The 16,510-nt window shown below is 42.9% G+C and overlaps 1 protein-coding gene across 1 annotated transcript; it reads left to right on the top strand.

The window, feature by feature from the left end:
* The first annotated feature begins 7,366 nt into the window (after nucleotides 1-7,366).
* Nucleotides 7,367-14,867, top strand: LOC108655916 (uncharacterized). The gene is made up of 5 exons (XM_089265098.1): nucleotides 7,367-7,538; nucleotides 10,614-11,191; nucleotides 12,081-12,540; nucleotides 12,600-12,999; nucleotides 13,076-14,867. The coding sequence occupies exons 1-5, from the start codon at nucleotides 7,481-7,483 to the stop codon at nucleotides 14,532-14,534; spliced, it is 2,955 nt and encodes a 984-aa protein (XP_089121224.1). The 5' UTR covers nucleotides 7,367-7,480; the 3' UTR covers nucleotides 14,535-14,867.
* Nucleotides 14,868-16,510: the final 1,643 nt, after the last annotated feature.

The following is a 16,510-nucleotide window of genomic DNA, read 5'->3' as shown; positions in this document are numbered from 1 at the left end:
ATAAATTTATTTAATTGTGGACAGGAGTGTGGATATACGATCTTTTGATACACACTTTAGTTATTTTCATATAAATAGTATCACTCAAAAGAGTCCATTCCTTGTTTGACATAGATTGCAACTATGAAATAATCTTGTTGAGAAAGTAATGGAATTTATTTCATTGGATTTTTTTGCTACTCTCTAGAAAGAGATATTCGAGGAAATATTACTATATATGGGTTATATATTCCTTATATATATTGATATTAATCTGATTGAAATTGATTGTAATATTTTGCATTCTTGTGATAAAGAGGAGTACCAAAGCGCTTCTATTTAGGTGAACACAGCTGTTCGCATGGATTACGCGGCTGGCAGTCGCATTGCAGCCCACGCTTTCTTGTTGCCCACTTGACCTGTTCTCAGTTCTTTGATCTCTGGCATCTCTCTCGCTCTCCTGCTCTCTCTTGCGCTTGGAGTGCTCTGTCCCAGAGCCCAGCATTTCGGGCAGCAAATGGGCCACGACTGTTTGGGGGCCTGTGAGGCCTGACTTATGTGGGCCCCCAGCCTAAAAATAATAAAAAAAAGTGTGTCGGTTGCCATTGCTGCTGTAATTGTTATAGCCATTGCTGTTGTTGTAGTTGTTGTTGTTGTCGTCATATTGCATTTTACCGTTGGCTGGGTTTTACACAGGCCAACAACGTTTGATTTATGGCGCATTGTCTTTTGGGCTAACTTCACTTCTTCGACTGCTTCTTCTTCTTCGACGACGAATTCTTCTTCTTCTTCTTGGTTGCATGCGTTGCATGCTCAATGAGCGTTGTGGAAATTCTTGTGAAAAACGCCAAGGCAGCGACAACAATAACTAATATTAGAAGCACCTAATTGTATATAGCAAAAAGAGTTAACAACAACAACAACAACAGCAGCAACAACAACAACAGCAACTAATATAACGGGCGGAAACTTCATGCGCTGCTGATTTTGTTGTTGTTGTTGCTGTCCAGCGCTCGTTGACTGCCTCCCTTTAATCTACAAATTTTTTTTGTTTACTTTTTTTTTTTCGTATGTTTTTTTTTTTGCTGGCCCCTCGTAACAAACAGGAAACTATTTAGGCGACTTGCTGCTGCTGCTGCTGCTGCCGCTGCGGCTGTCATGCGAAAATTGGCTAAGGAAATTTGAACATTTTTCGTATATATATATATACATATATATATATATATCTATTTTTTTTTTTGGCTGCGCGCCAGCGACTGCAAGTTCGTTGCCTAAGTCTTTCGTATTGCAAGCGATTGTTGCCATTTAAATGGCACACTCACACACTCGCACACACTCACACACACTGGCACGCACACTTGGCTAGATAAATCAATCAAAATCGATTGCCCAAAACTTGGACACAAAGCTGAAGCATTGTTTTCCGATTCGCCATATAAATTGGTCAAGAAGGTGTATCAAATGGTTGAGTAAATCTTGCCAAATCGGCAGCTGGTGTTGATTTGCGAGCTTTATTAGCAACATCTGTGAGCTGGATGTATACATGATATATGTATATACGAGTTTTCTAAGTTGCCCAATTCTGTTCGTGAGTGCCTCCTACTGTTCCAGTGGTTTCTGTGTGCGGCTGGGAGCTTGTCCGACTGAGTTGGCTGCAAGCTTTTCGTTTCTCGTTTGTATCCTCTAATTCTCACTTCATGAGGGAGAGAGAGAGAGAGACAGGAGTGGGGGCATACATAGCTATTGCTTAACGTAGTCCATTTGTACAGGCTCGTTGTGATTGCCTGTTTACGACGAGAAGGCGTCTGGAAATGGGCATTCCACAGAAATACATTGTGAAATAGCACACACAGCTTGAAATCGTGACGGGACGGTGTTGTAAAAACATCAAATTAGAATGAAAGCTGACCAAATCGATATGAGCCGAACTTATATATAGATATATTTGCATATATAAATCTGTAGCATCAAGTCTTGGTTTTGTCTAGTTCATTTTGTTGCTAGATATCGATTATTAATCAACTGCCCGTGCCTCTACATCTGCGCTGGTAGTAAAGCCTCTCTCTAAAGTTCGTTTGGGGTAATATATTTTGAAATATTCTACATTTTGCAGTTAGTGTATCTTTCGATGATCTATGGGGCTTGTCCACTTGCTTTTGGCATTCCAAAAGCTATAAAACTGCATAACATATAATTTCCGATCGGCCGAGCCCCTCCGTGGGCGTATTCCAAACATTGGACAGACACGAGTAAACATATACACACACACACATAAAAGTAAGCTCAGCGCCCCCTTTGCCACTACCTTGGCATTTCCAGTTGCAGAGTCCAATTCGGCTTGGTATTCAGTGGAATTCAGTTGCTGATACAATATTCAATATTTAAGTAGCTGTTAGGCGTTCAGTCTGGCTGAAAACTGACTTGATTCAAGTTATATAACATGCCTGTTCGTGTAAACTTGAATAGCATATCAAATGCTTTACAGAAAGACATTGAACAAAGACGAATAAACCATTTGCACTTGACTAATGAGTATAATGATATGTGTAAACATATATAACATTGGACTGTTAATATGATGTTATAATACTTTCCTTATATACATAAAAGGCCGATTGAGAATGGAAATTGAAAAGCCAGCTTACAATAGGTATTTAGCAGCTTTCGGGATTTTGTAACATCAAGACAAATCTTGTTTTTCATTGAGGTATCTGAAAGTATTGACCATGGAGTTTTACTGAACAGCTTTCCATCTCTCCCCCTCACTCTCTCTTCCCCCCTCTCTCTCTCTCTCTCTTCCACAACCTCTCTCGGCGATTCGCTAACAAATCTTGTTAAGTTTGTGGATTCTGTCTTATAAAAGCTTTAAGGAAATTTGTAATTGCTTTCTACGTGTAAGAAGTGAAATCATATATCATATCATATCATATCTCTAGATCATGACTCTTCAAAGAAACTTTGGACTTTCTTACGCTGACATAGGATTCATAAATATGACGATAACGCTCGGGTGCTTTGAGTTTAAATTTAGAAATGTTTTTATTCTGGAACTAAGCCAAGGCGAAGATAGGAGGAGTACAGGGAAAGTGATCTTAGCGCTCTTACATGTTCAACTGTTGCTCTGATAAATATAGTAGATATCTAAATGATAGATGAAGGTGCTTAAAGTGAAAAGGTCAATGAAATTATGAAATTATTTTCTTGGTATTTCAGGTGAGAATATAGAGCGAGATCGAGATCATTTGATGCTGTAATTAAAAACCTATATGGTATATTCAAGGCGAAGGCCCTTCATTTCCATCAATGATTTCAATTAACATTAATTATAATCTCTAATGACTAAATAAATAAAGATGGTATAATTCTCTGAGGTCGTTTTAAAATGTTTGGTATAATTTCATTGCTTGGCCTCAGCCTTAGCTTTTTCATTTGTAGTAATTTTCGATTACCTATATGCATCTATATAAAATACTGGTAAACTAGAATATTCTTCTTCTTGGCATTGCACTTTTCTCCTGGCATGGTTCGATTAGCGTCTTTAGATTTGTTTTCTCTTTGAGAATGAACGAGCTGCTCAGTTCTATACATATATTTATCTATGTAGAAGCATATTTGTATTTAATGAGCTGAATTAGTCGCCAGAGCGAAAATGGCAAGTGGCAAGTGGCAATTGGCGGCTGGCGGCTGCCGGCTGCCGGCTGGCAATACTTGAAAGCGGACGCGGCACCCAAATTGGGTTAATCTCTATTTGAAAGTGACTGATGAGTGAACTAACTGACAGACAGATAGACGGACGGAGGTTGAAACAGACATCTTAAGTAGAAGTCGTGCGAAAGCGGCTTTAGAAGCATTATAGTCAGATACTTTCCATTTTGCCCATTCGTCTTGACTCTGGCTTTAGCTTTCCCAGCGCGACAAATGCATTGATCTCTTTCTCTTTCTCTGACTCTCTCAGTTTCTCTTCATCCCTTTAGCTGTGCTCTTAACGCTTCGTTAGTGCCGCCTTTCCACAATGTCTTGTGGGTGGCCACAACTTTTGCCATTGATTGATGGATCCGTCAAACAATTGCGATTGTCTTCACTGTGAATGAACTTCAAAAGCTTCGGAATCCGTACAACTCTGCCTAGCCTAGCCAGCGTGTCTTGGCAGTATTAAAATATTTTATAAGACCCAAGTCGGTTTTATTCCATTATTATTGTCTAGGCTGACAAGCTATTAACATTTTATGAATAACATTTTATTAATTATAATGTTAAGAGCTATTTTATATCAACTTTGGCTTGTTAATGGCCCGGAAATGCACTGCTTGATATTTGAGCTGGTTTTGAATGTTTTACTAATGTATTAACAGCTATGTTATGTCACTGTTAGGAGTTTCGAACTATTGTAAATGAAGGAACTTAGCTTGAACCTGTTAACTTTTTGATGGTAGTCTACTTTGGGCACCCCCACATGTTATGTCGCGCTACCGGCTACAATTAGAGCATGTTAACAGCCGAATGTTAACTCTACTCTAACATTTTGTGCGCTCTGCAATCATGAATTGAGTCTGTGCATGTTATATAAATCTAGTTTATAAAATCCACCCACCTAAAGGTACACTTTAACGTAATTCTAACTTTATTTTGACAATTGATTCGCTCTATAGTCATGAATGGAACTTTGAGTTTAAATGAGTTTTGTTACTCATGATCTTGGGTTTAGCCAGAATAATCTATGCTGGCTATAAAAGAAGTAGACGTCGTAACATGGTGTCGTTGTAAAACTGCTAAGTGGTTCGTTCCTACTTTTTGCTATCATATCAGTCACTTTTACTCCCTCACATTTTTAAAACTTAAAATATGCACACACTCCACTCATGTCTTTTTTTACAAATGAAAAAAAAAAGCAAACGTCACTAGGTAAACTCAAGTTCATAGCATTTGAGTTGTAAATATTGTTAGTAAACGTTGGGTTTATTTGCTTGAGTGTGACAACGGTGGTGGGGCTTGCCTAATGTTTCGACATGGATGCTAATTGATAAGTCACAGCGCCAATGAAAGTGAAGCGCCGTCAATAGATCAATAAATCTATCAAAATACTGTCTTCAATGTTGCTGCTCTCAATATTGTGGCTTGGCGCTAAAATCATCTGCGGTTGCTGCTCTTTACGACTCTCCACAGATTTTCACTTTCGTTAGATGGCACCCAGTTTCAGTCACAGTCTCCAGCACAGCATAGTTGACTCATGTCAAGTTTCTTCTTTGAAAATTAGCTATAGAAAAAAAAAAAAAAAAAACAACAACAACAGCAACAAAGTCAACAGCAAAAAAGCTGAATATAAAAAACTTGATGACAAGAGTTGATTTTCTGAGATTTTTTTTTAACCTGTTGTTGTTGTAGTTTTTTTTTTTATGTTTTGACTGCCGTCTGCTGTTGACCCAAATGTGCACATTCAACTTCCAATGTTTAACGTTTAACACACTGAATTACACTGTGCAGCAAAATATTGAATTATCATTGTCGAAATGAAGACATAAATGATGATGGGTAAAATATATTGAGTAGATTCTGATGTGGTTAAAATGATTTCTGAAAGAAATATAGTTACTTTTTAATAGCTCTATAATATTATTGTCTTTTTTTTTTTGGTAATAGAGGCCTTTTACAATGTATACATACCACTTTAAAATTTGGAATGTATGAGTTTTGGAATGGCTGCAACTCTGAGTTATATGAGGCTTCAAGGGAGACTTAATGTAATGAGATAATTATAAATTTTCAATTAGAAAGTCAATTAGGTGTATTTATGATATTGTTAAGGACTGTGCAATGCGATTCAACTAAATTGGAAGTGTTGCCATATCTTAGTAGTCACCTAGGGGGTTTCAATTGCTCAATTGCAGGATAATTGCAGATAATTAGAGACAGAGAATGAGTGTGATGAAAGGGGAGAGACTAGCTAAAATGATGGAGAGAATGACAAAAGTATAAGAAGACAGATATAAAAAGATAGAGAGAGACAAAAAAAGAGACGGGCTGTTTGGGAGAGAGAGAGAGAGCCAAAAATAGAGAACGTAGATAAAAGAATAGAGAGTAAGGTTAAACTAGAGAGACAGATTAGCAAAGAGAGAGAAAGAGAGAGAGAGAGAGAGAGAGATATATGAAAAAAGAGAGCTTAGATAAAAGGATAGAAAGGATAGATAGATAGAGATAGAGAGAGAAAAGCAGAGATAGTATATGAGAGGGGGAATTGGCGAGAACATATACATACATATATCTTATATATAGCATAAGTATTATCTTGTAGCAGAGTGTAAGAGCTGTGTGTGCTAGTGCCTGCGCTTGTTAGCAATGTTTGGCTTTTAGCTATAGTTACTTTTATTGTTTGTTTAGCTGTTGTTGTTGTTGTTGTTGTTGCCGTTAGTGTCACTTGGTTAGCTGGAGAATCAGTGAAGCTAAAGTCAATAGGGTCATTGGCCCAAAACGCTTAGCGCACATCCTGTCAACGAACCGGCTTATTATACAATATGCAGACAGCCAGACGACGAGAGCAACAACAATAGCAACAACAACAACGATACTTATTTAGCTAAACATGCAATTGATAATTGTTGTTGCTTCCTGTAATTGCAGGCCACACAAAGCAAAGCTCATAAACAATCAATCAACGGCAATCAGCATCAATCACAGCGTGAGCAACTGTCGCAAATTGGAGCTGCTGCGGCTGCTGTTGGTCAAGTGAAAGCTGCGACAACAACAGCAACTGTTGGTGCTGTCGCATGCTGTTGTCGCTATTGCCGCTGCGTCTGCCACATAATTCAATCAAACAGCAGAGTCAACGCCATCGCCACCGACGCCCCAGACGCGGTTCATAGAGCGGCCACGCACGTCTCCCCGCCAGCCTCCGCCTGGCAGCAACAATTCGCATCAGCATTGGCAACATCGGCAACATCTGCAACGGCTGCTCAGTCAGTCAGTCAGTGAGTCAGAGAGACGCAGACGTCGCTGCAGACGCCATTGGCCGTGGCCAGGAACCAGTCGCCAGCGACCAGCAACCAGTCACGACCGCAGCAACAGTTGCTGCTGCGACTGCCACAGGTTCACAAATAAGTGAAAGTGAATTTGTTTACGCTGTATTGCTATTACCAAAGCGAAAGAGACATAACACCGAAATAAAAACACAAGCCCCAGCAAGGCAGCAGAAGAAGCGCCAGCAGCCGAAATCGCAGACCAACACAATAGCAACGAGCAACGCGAGCAATGCAATTGTAGTTGGGCTGAGCGACATAAAAACCAAACAGCCGCACATAGCTAGACAAAGAGAACGAGTGAGAGAGAGAGAGAGAGAGAGTGAGAGAGAGAGAGAGAGAGAGAGAGAGAGAGAGAGAGAGAGAAGGTGAGAGAGGAGCAGAGTGTGTGGTTCATCTAGAGCTCTCAATGCTAATTGACACTGTGCGCGCGTTATTGGATAATCTTTAGCGACAGCAACAATTGCAACTACAACGGCAACAACAACAACATGCAACACATTTGCCTAACGCTGTCGCTGCTGCTGCTGCTTGACACTGGAACTAGTGGTGAGTAGAAACCAGATCAATTAACTAATTGAACAAGACACGCACACACACACACACATACACACACGCACACGCATAGCACTTCTGCTAATTGATTTATTGTCTGCTAAATTGAATTTGCCTTCATGGAGTCTGCTTTCAGTTTTTCAACTCATCTCTCGTGTGTAGGCGGCACGCCCACCGTCCTCCGCCCTGGCCACTGAAGGCCAGCGGGCGAGCATTTGGGGTGGAGTACGCTAGTGCGTCCCTCTCTCTCTCTCTCTCTCTCTCTCTCTCTCTCTCTGTCTGTGGGTGTCTTTCGATTCGTTTGGCCCCCGACGAGTTTCACTTGACGATTTTTGCCATTGAGCGACGCGCAAAACACTTCACAGATTGCACAATCGCCATAAACACCGTACACTCACACACTTACACACTCACACACACTCGTGTAGCCTTACTCGCATTCACCGAGTGTGCACACATGTAATCGGAAACAGTCAATAAGACGAAGAAGCGATTGCAATGCCAAAAACTGACAAAACTTTAAATGGCAAATGAAAACAAATCGAAAAAAAACAACGAAAGTCACAAAGCGCACCAAAAAACAATATGTACATACATATATTGTTTTCAGACACTATTTATATGTATATATATATATATAGTATAGGTATATCCTATATTCACTTTAGCACTATATAGATGCAGATATGTATGCATACGTACATGAATATGTTGAACATGTTGATGTATGTATGTATTCATCGGATCTTTGACACTGTTTTATAAGTCCTTAACATTAAATGTTGATTTCATTACGATATTATCCACGAATCATGCCTGAATTATACCTGTGTCTGTATCGACTATTTCTATTCGAGGCCCAACGTCCATTTCCATTTGCCATTCTTATCCCTATCAACATATTAAGTATATTTGCAATACCTATACGTATAGTTCTTCTTTCTTATACTTATCCATATCCCAATTTTCATCTTAATCTCTATTACCATATCACATTCTTTACCACATTCCCTACCCTCTGCCGTTATACCTATCTCAATACCTTTTCCAATCACTGCTCACTACCTCAGTCCCTTTTGATCCTTATCCCAGCATTTATCCTTACCTTTACCCCTGTTGTACTCAAAATCGTAATCTAACTCCTTATAGTTGTAAAAGATAGGCATAGAATAAATATAGCAAAATGTACTGGGATAAGGATTGGGATGGTAACACCCGATCCCTATCCCAGTGCTTATCGCTATCCCTATCCTTGTTCTCATCCATATACCTATTTCTAACCCCAATCGAATCAGAATTCCTATTGATCTATATATATATGACTGTGCCCGTTCCTATTCATATGACCATTTTCGCTATGTATATCACTAATGAGATAGAGTTATCTTTGCCGCTATCCTGTTCATACTCCCTATTCCTACTAAGCCTTATTCTCTTCATATATGTATCTATCCCCATCTATTTCTCCCTCCTTCATCATCTGTATCCATCTCAATTTCCATCTCCATTACTATCTCCATCTTTAGCTATATGTATCTCTCTACTCTATTGCCATTTCCCCTACACTGCCATCTATGTATATTTATCTCTCTATTCCTATTTTCATCTCTACCATTTTCTCAGCTTTTCCAAAGATCATTTTTCCTAATTGCCTTTTACGCCGGGCCATAAGTTCCGCTTGTAAGTGTGCGAAATGTTTCAACGATTACTTGAAAGCACCTGGCGCATGGGACATGAGCGTAAAGTACTTTGCCATTGTCTCTAAAAAAACTTGGATGCATTTGGTTGCATAAGTGCTACAAGTCGCGTTTAGCTGATTGATGAAGTGCGCTTGGCGCTAATGCGGCTCAACGAGTGCATTAGCCATAGACTTGTCATCTGTTATTTATATGGAATATATATGTCTATAATCTTATCTAGTCTCTAGTCAAGTCTCAAAAGTTCTAGCCTCTCTAGAAATCTAAGCGTTGCTCATTCGATCTCTTCCTGATTGCCCAGTTTGGGAATACTTTAGCACTCCACCACATTCAGATTCTCGATCGTCTGGCCCATTACCAGATGACTATCATATGCATATTTATTGCCATTTGACAACGCGTGTGGCAAGAGTCGAGTCGTGGACAGTTTTATTATTGTTTTGATTTGTAGCTCCTCTTAGACGCTTCTCCCTTTTGGATTGCGGGCGCTTTAGAAACGCAATCACGCTTCGGTAATTTAGGAGCGCTTTCAGCGTCCATATACATACACCTATGTGACTCTATAGATGTATATACCATAATATATATATATATATATATATATATATATATATATATATATATATATATATGTATTTTGGTTGACTTGTGCTGGGGTTATGTCATCCGCACGTTCCCAATTATGGCGCAGTGTCTGAAAACGAAATATGGAAAAAATTTTTCACGTCTGCCATTAAAGAAATTCCAAAAAGTTTTTGTTATTTTTTTTCCTCATTATTTTTATTAACTTTTTCTTGAATAGGTTTTGACAAAACGCAATTACAAATCTCCTATTTCAATGTGCTTAGACTTATTAAGTACGAGTATAATTAAATACGCTTTAAGGCCTAAAAACATTAATGTATTTTTGTTAATGTATTTTTTTACTTACTAAAGAGAATTATACCTTTACAAGAAGAAGCATAAATAAATTTCATAACATCTTATATATGTAAAGCTACAAATCTATCTAACTATATCTACTTCTATCCTTAACTCTACAAGTGGGCCCTTCTTCCCCTAAGATAGACCTATTAATTATAAGATCCACTCAAAGTATTGATTCCTGAATAAGCTTAATTTATAATTTAGTTCGGAACCAGCCGTGTGTCGAGCGCATTTACTTCCCAGTTTGTCGATAGAGCCCATTATTTTCAATATATTGTGATTTTATGGCTGTTTGTTTCTTCTGCGTATTGTGAATGCTTTTTTTTTGGACGCACGTGCGCTGAATGCAAAGTCTTCTATTTAAGAACATTACAAGTGATTCATACACAGTTCACAATTCGATTAATGCAGAAACTCGATTTATCATCTGTTTGTCTGTTTGCAGCGGCCACGCCCACGCCATTGCCTTATGCAAACTTTACGGAGCTCTCGGAGGCGGTGCACGCCTCCTTGCTGGCGCACGAGCGACAGCAACAGCAGCGCCAATCGCTGCATGGCCGGGCCAAGCGGGCGGTGAAGCGCGTTTGCTACGGAGAGCTGGGCTGCTTTGAGGACTCGGGCCCTTTTGCCTACCTGGAGATGCTGCCCTCGTCGCCGGAGGAGATAAACACCAAGTTCTACTTCTACTCGACGCGCCAGCGCTCCGATCGGCCGCTCATGGAGTTGTCCTTCTTGAATATGACGGCGGCGTTCGCCAAGGCGAAGGCCAAGCGCGAGTCCGACAGTCCGCCGGCTCCAACGGTCACAACGAGCGCCCCCGCGGGCACAGCCTCGATGCCTGGCCTCAACACGAGCACAGAGAGGCCGCCCGGCATGGGTGGCAGTCCGAAGAAGCCGCCGCAGCCTTCCATCGATGACCTCGAGGGATTCGACGAGCTCTCCGTGCGCGTAATTGTCCATGGCTTCGGATCGGCCTGTCCCCACGTCTGGATCTACGAGATGAAAACGGCACTAATGGCTGTGGTGAGTCGGGATTGTAACTAAGTTAGGGATTTCTGTTTGTACCTTGCCTGCAGTAGTCGCCTGTAGCTATACGTATTTAAGAGAACAGAAACACTTTTATAGTAAGTGCAATATAAATTGAGGAAGCGCATTTGAGAAACTGCTTCAAAGCTGCAGATTATTTTATTTTCCATCTCATCATGTATTCATATATTTAAAATATCTGACCTATTAAGGCAATGATGCTTCATTTGAGGTAAAATACGATCTGGAAGCAAAGCTTCACCCCGTCTGTTTATCCACACATCCTTCTGTTCGTTCGAGCGTTTGTTCATCCGTCCATCCGTTCCGCCCGTCTGCCCGATCGTCTGCTCGGTCGTCTATCTAACGTCCGTCTGTCTAATCGTCTGTCCGTCCGATGATCTGTCCACCCGTCTGTCGATTCGTCTGTCTGTCTGTCCGCCTGTCTTTCCCTCCGTACGGTGGACTTTGAAATTTGGGATATATACTCGTGTTATGAAGAGAAAGCACGTAATATACTATAGGTATACTCATTGAGGACATGCCATCCACAGTCTAAGAGGAAGAGTTCATAATTAAAATAGTTATGCTATTGCAGCCCGATCCTGACACTGGATCGGTTATTGTAGGTCACTCCATTCGCTTTCTTTTCCATTAACATTACATTATATGAATTGCTTTTCAACGTGATTCTCACACCGCTTAGGAGTGTTCTACGTTCGTTTTCCTGTTCGTATTATTTGTTATCAGTGCTCTTAAAATGTACTAGTATTGTCTCTATTATGAATACGTCCAATCGGGAATCCGGCATACGCCGGTTTCAGTTCGCATATCCCCCATTTATAAGTTATATTACTGAACTCAAATCTCTATCTGCAACTGTGAACAGGAGGATTGCATTGTTATTTGCGTGGACTGGGAGAACGGAGCCACCTTTCCGAACTACGTGCGTGCCGCGGCGAATACGCGTCTGGTGGGCAAGCAGCTGGCAATGCTGCTCCGGAATCTGCAGCAGCACAAGGGCCTCAATCTGATGCGCACGCACGTGATTGGCTTTAGCCTTGGGGCGCATGTCTCTGGCTTTGCGGGCGCCGAGCTGCCCGGCCTGTCGCGCATTACGGGCCTCGATCCGGCTGGGCCGCTGTTCGAGGCGCAGCATCCGAAGGTGCGTTTGGACAGCAGCGATGCGGAGTTCGTCGACGTAATCCACTCGAATGGCGAGAATCTTATATTGGGCGGCCTGGGCTCCTGGCAGCCCATGGGCCATGTGGACTACTATCCGAACGGCGGCCGCGTGCAGACGGGCTGCTCCAATCTGTTTGTGGGCGCGGTCACGGACTTCATTTGGTGTAAGCTTCTCACTTCCCCGTGCCATTCGAGCTTGGCTCAACTTTCTTCTCACTTACAGCTGCCCAGGCGGCCGAGGACGAGGAGGGACGCTCGCTCTGTAATCATCGTCGCGCCTATAAGTTCTTCATCGACTCCGTGGCACCGCGCTGCATGTTTCCGGCCTTTCCCTGCGCCAACTACGACGACTTCCTGAAGGGCAAGTGCTTTCCGTGCGCCCAGGACGATGAGGACCTGGCCGAGGGCGTGCCACGCTGCGGCAACATGGGCTACTACGCGGACAGGTCGACGGGCCGCGGCCAGCTCTATCTGCTGACGCGCGAGGAGGAGCCCTTCTGCGCGCATCAGTTCCAGCTGCAGATCTTCAACTCCTTCAACGATCTGCCGCTGCGCACGATTGGCCGCCTGGAGGCCATACTCGAGGGCGATGGCGGCCTCAACGAGACTTTCGAAATATCCGAGTGAGTGTCAGCTATGGCCGTAGCACATCTGGTAATATTCCACTAAGCACTACTTAATCCTTGCTTGCACTTGCAGGAAGGACGATGCCGAGTTCTTTGCCGGCGACATTGTGTCCAAGATAATTGTGCCGCATCCGGCGCTGGGCTTCCCCACCACGTTGAGCCTGCACTACAAGTCGTACAGCGGCTGGCTGTCGAAGGGCCTGCCCCACTGGGACATTGACAAGGTGGTGCTGACGGACAGCTTCGGGCGCAGCCACTCGCTGTGCCGCCCCAGCACCAAGCTGAGCAGCGGCAGTCCCGTGCGCATGCGCCTCCAGGCGGGCAACTGCGAGCTGGACAACCAGGAGGACTACGGCGCCTATACCACCACCCAGCCGCCGGCCTCGCTGTCGGCCAGCACGGACGCGCCTGTGGCCGACTCCAGTGTGCAGGAAACGGGTCTGAGTGCCAGCGTCGACGGCGTTGAGAGCGTCAAGCAGCGCAAGGACATCTTCAATCTGGGCACCAGCTTCAAGCTGGCCGAGAATCAGACCTACCCGCTGGACCAGACCGATGCGCTGCCCTGGCAGCCCATACTCGTGGGCAACTCCCTGGACAAGGACAACAATGAGGCCGAGGCGGCCGAGTCGAGTCGCAGTCTCTCCGACGCCCTGTCGCCCGGACAGCAGCCCGCCGCCGAGATTTTCGAGCCCGTTCTCAAGGACCGACGCCTGGCCGTGAACCGTGGCCGCAACCTGCATGAGCTGCACGCCAGCGCCGGGGAGATCGTCGAGCCGGTGCTCAAGGCAACCACGCCGCGCACCAAGCACGGCAAAGATCTGCAGCTGACTGAGCCCGAGGACAGCAATGCCACAGCCAGCTCGACGGACAGTCCCACCAGTCCAGCGAGTTCGGCCAATCCAGCCGTGGCTACCGTGCCCAAGATGATGGCTCAGCTGTCGAGCGGCTCGGATGAGCCGCAAACGGTGCAGCTGCTGCCCTTCCGGCTAGGCGAACTGCTGCAGCGGGCCGAGCGCTACGCCCGGGAGACGCTGCTGCCGCTCATCTCAGTGCAGGCGCCGCGATTCTTCGGCTTCAATGTGACGCCGCACGAGCGAGTCGGCGAGTCCCGCAAGCCTCGCTACATACCCCGCTACGAGGAGTCCGCTTTCATCAACAGCAGCAGCAGCAGCAGCAGCAGCAGCAGAGCCAGCAGCAGCAGCAGCAGTAGGCAGCAGCGGCGCAGCTCCGACTCCACAGAGTCTAGCACGGACCAAGCGGCACGCCGTAATCTATTCCGGCTGCTGCGCTCCGATGCGGCCCGTGGTCGTGCCGCCCAGCAGCCAATCACGGCCGCCGCTCCCATGGCCAGCAGCGAGACGCAGCAGAGGGACTTCAACTACTACACGAATATGCTGCACTCGGAGTCCCGCTCCATGCGCCCCGAGGCGCCCGAGTACCGTCCCGTTTTCATTGAGCTGCCCACGTACCGGCCGCCAGTGGGCGGCAAGGCGAAGGCCTTGCGGCGGGCGCGCAGCCAGCTGAGCCCCTGAGTGAGGAAGGGGAGCGCGGAGGGGGGAGAGCAGCTATGAATATATGTATAAACACTATGTGATATGGATAAGCCGAGTGTGGGGCGCGTCTGCTCAGCGGCTGCGTCGAGTGAAATCTGTCTGTGCTGGCCTGAAAGGCCGAGGCCCGAGCGCACTTGGGTTGGTTGGTCCTTGGCTCGTCGAACCAAAAAACTTCACCTTGCACTGTAAATAAACGTTAGATCGGATTCGGATGGGAACTGCGTCCACTACTGAGTTCCCTACGCCTTAAGTTTACCTAATAAGTTTCTAAATGTGAGCGATTAAATAAATTATTAGCATGCTAAGCATAAACCACTAGCTTAGCCTACCAATAAATATATCGCAGCAAACGCGGATTTACTTGGATTTCCCATGGGGAAATCTGAAGAAAGAAGAAGCTAATGCTTGAATCTCTGTAAGTATGCAAAATGTAGTTGAGGCAGGTATGGAGCTAATGCCTCAAATCAGGCTGGACCTTGCCCGAGATGGGCCTAGTCTTTAAGGAAGTAACTAAACTGTTGTGATTTACATTGCATTTGAACTATTCAATTATTGTTTTTCAGGTCTATTTTATTTATATACACTAGTCTTTCTTTATGATTTCAAATACTTGGATTTTGTACTTAATGAAATTTTTTATCCGGAGGGATGGATAGATGTAGGAATAAACGGACGGACATGACCATATCGACTCGTCGCACGTTGTCCTTATGAAGCCCTCTAAACAAGTATAGCTCAATTACCTATTCTGAATGGGTTCAGGGTCTAAGCAAAAAGAATTATACAGTGGACCCTCAGCATCTTGTTCGTTGAGCGAAACCGAAAATATTGCACCCAAATTGCATGTGAAGTAGTATCAGAAATAGTACCAAGATATATGTAAATGCGCTATAGAGTTTAAGACAAAAGCTGCAATAAAATTTAAATTAATAAATTAAAAAAAAAAAAAGTACCAAGAAAGTCAATGAACAGCACTATAGGGCGTATTTGGGGCTTCCCCTAACGCATTGTCTAACAGAAAGAAATTATGCGTACAATAAATGTATTCAAATTAGTTTTTCGTCGTTATGCGAAAAACTGTTCGTTAAGGAAAACATTCCGTCCATTCCACGAGGGTCCACTGTAGTCCAATTTATGTAGCCGCGCCCAGCTGATGGACTTTGCTGAATAAAACTTCATCGCTTGCATTTTTAGTTGTATTTTTGTAAGTTGTTCTCTTTAGCATAATTTATTTTTATATACTTTTTCATTTAATTTGCTTTTATGTTCATAAAGTAACGTGTGTCTGCTTCTGTCTGTGTGTGTGTGTATGTATGTGTGTGAGTGAGTATTGTACTTAGATTTGATCTGCTTTCTCAACTGATGCCTTTTATTACTTTGAATGTATTAGATTTACCTAACTTTTGTCATTTCTAAGCTGCTTTTAATTTCCAATTGGCTTACAAATTTAACATGGCTTGTAAAAATGCTTTCAGAATTATTATTTTTTTTTTTTAAGTCAAACGGTAAATTTTGTGCTTGCTCATTTGGTATTATTGTGTGTGTGTGTGTGTGTGTTGCTTATTGTTCTTTGTGTTGTTTCTGTGTCTGTTTGTATCGTAGTTTTTGTTTTGTTTTTTTTTTGTTTCTTCATATTTAATATATAATAATTTTTTTTGTTTCGCTTTTCTTTTTTTGGTTTAACTATTTATAAAACATTTCACTTTTAGAATCTTAACAACGTTTTTTATTCTTGCTTACATTTTTTGTTTTTTTTTTTTTTTTTTTTTCTTAATTGCTGCGGCGTATTTTTTATTATATATATATTATAAATATCTTTTTTTTCTTTTTTTTTTTTTTTAAATTTATTTATATTTGTTTTTATTGTGGTACGCATAATTTACATGGATTTTCATTTTTTCCTTGCGATAGTTTCGCAAATTTAATTTCGCGCTGTTTCCTTTTTCTCTATATAT

Source organism: Drosophila navojoa, chromosome X (genome assembly GCF_054131105.1).
Source record: "Drosophila navojoa isolate 15081-1374.11 chromosome X, UAZ_NAV_1.0, whole genome shotgun sequence".
Classification (NCBI taxonomy): Eukaryota; Metazoa; Arthropoda; class Insecta; order Diptera; family Drosophilidae; genus Drosophila; species Drosophila navojoa.
Note: the sequence above shows the minus strand (reverse complement) of the source record. Positions and strands in the feature narration are given on the sequence as shown.

Coding starts and splice junctions, on each gene's coding strand:
- LOC108655916 (XM_089265098.1), top strand. CDS start 7,481: ATGCAACACATTTGCCTAACGCTGTCGCTGCTGCTGCTGCTTGACACT. Junction 7,539..10,613: donor GCTTGACACTGGAACTAGTG/GTGAGTAGAAAC, acceptor GTCTGTTTGCAG/CGGCCACGCCCACGCCATTG. Junction 13,000..13,075: donor GAGACTTTCGAAATATCCGA/GTGAGTGTCAGC, acceptor TTGCACTTGCAG/GAAGGACGATGCCGAGTTCT.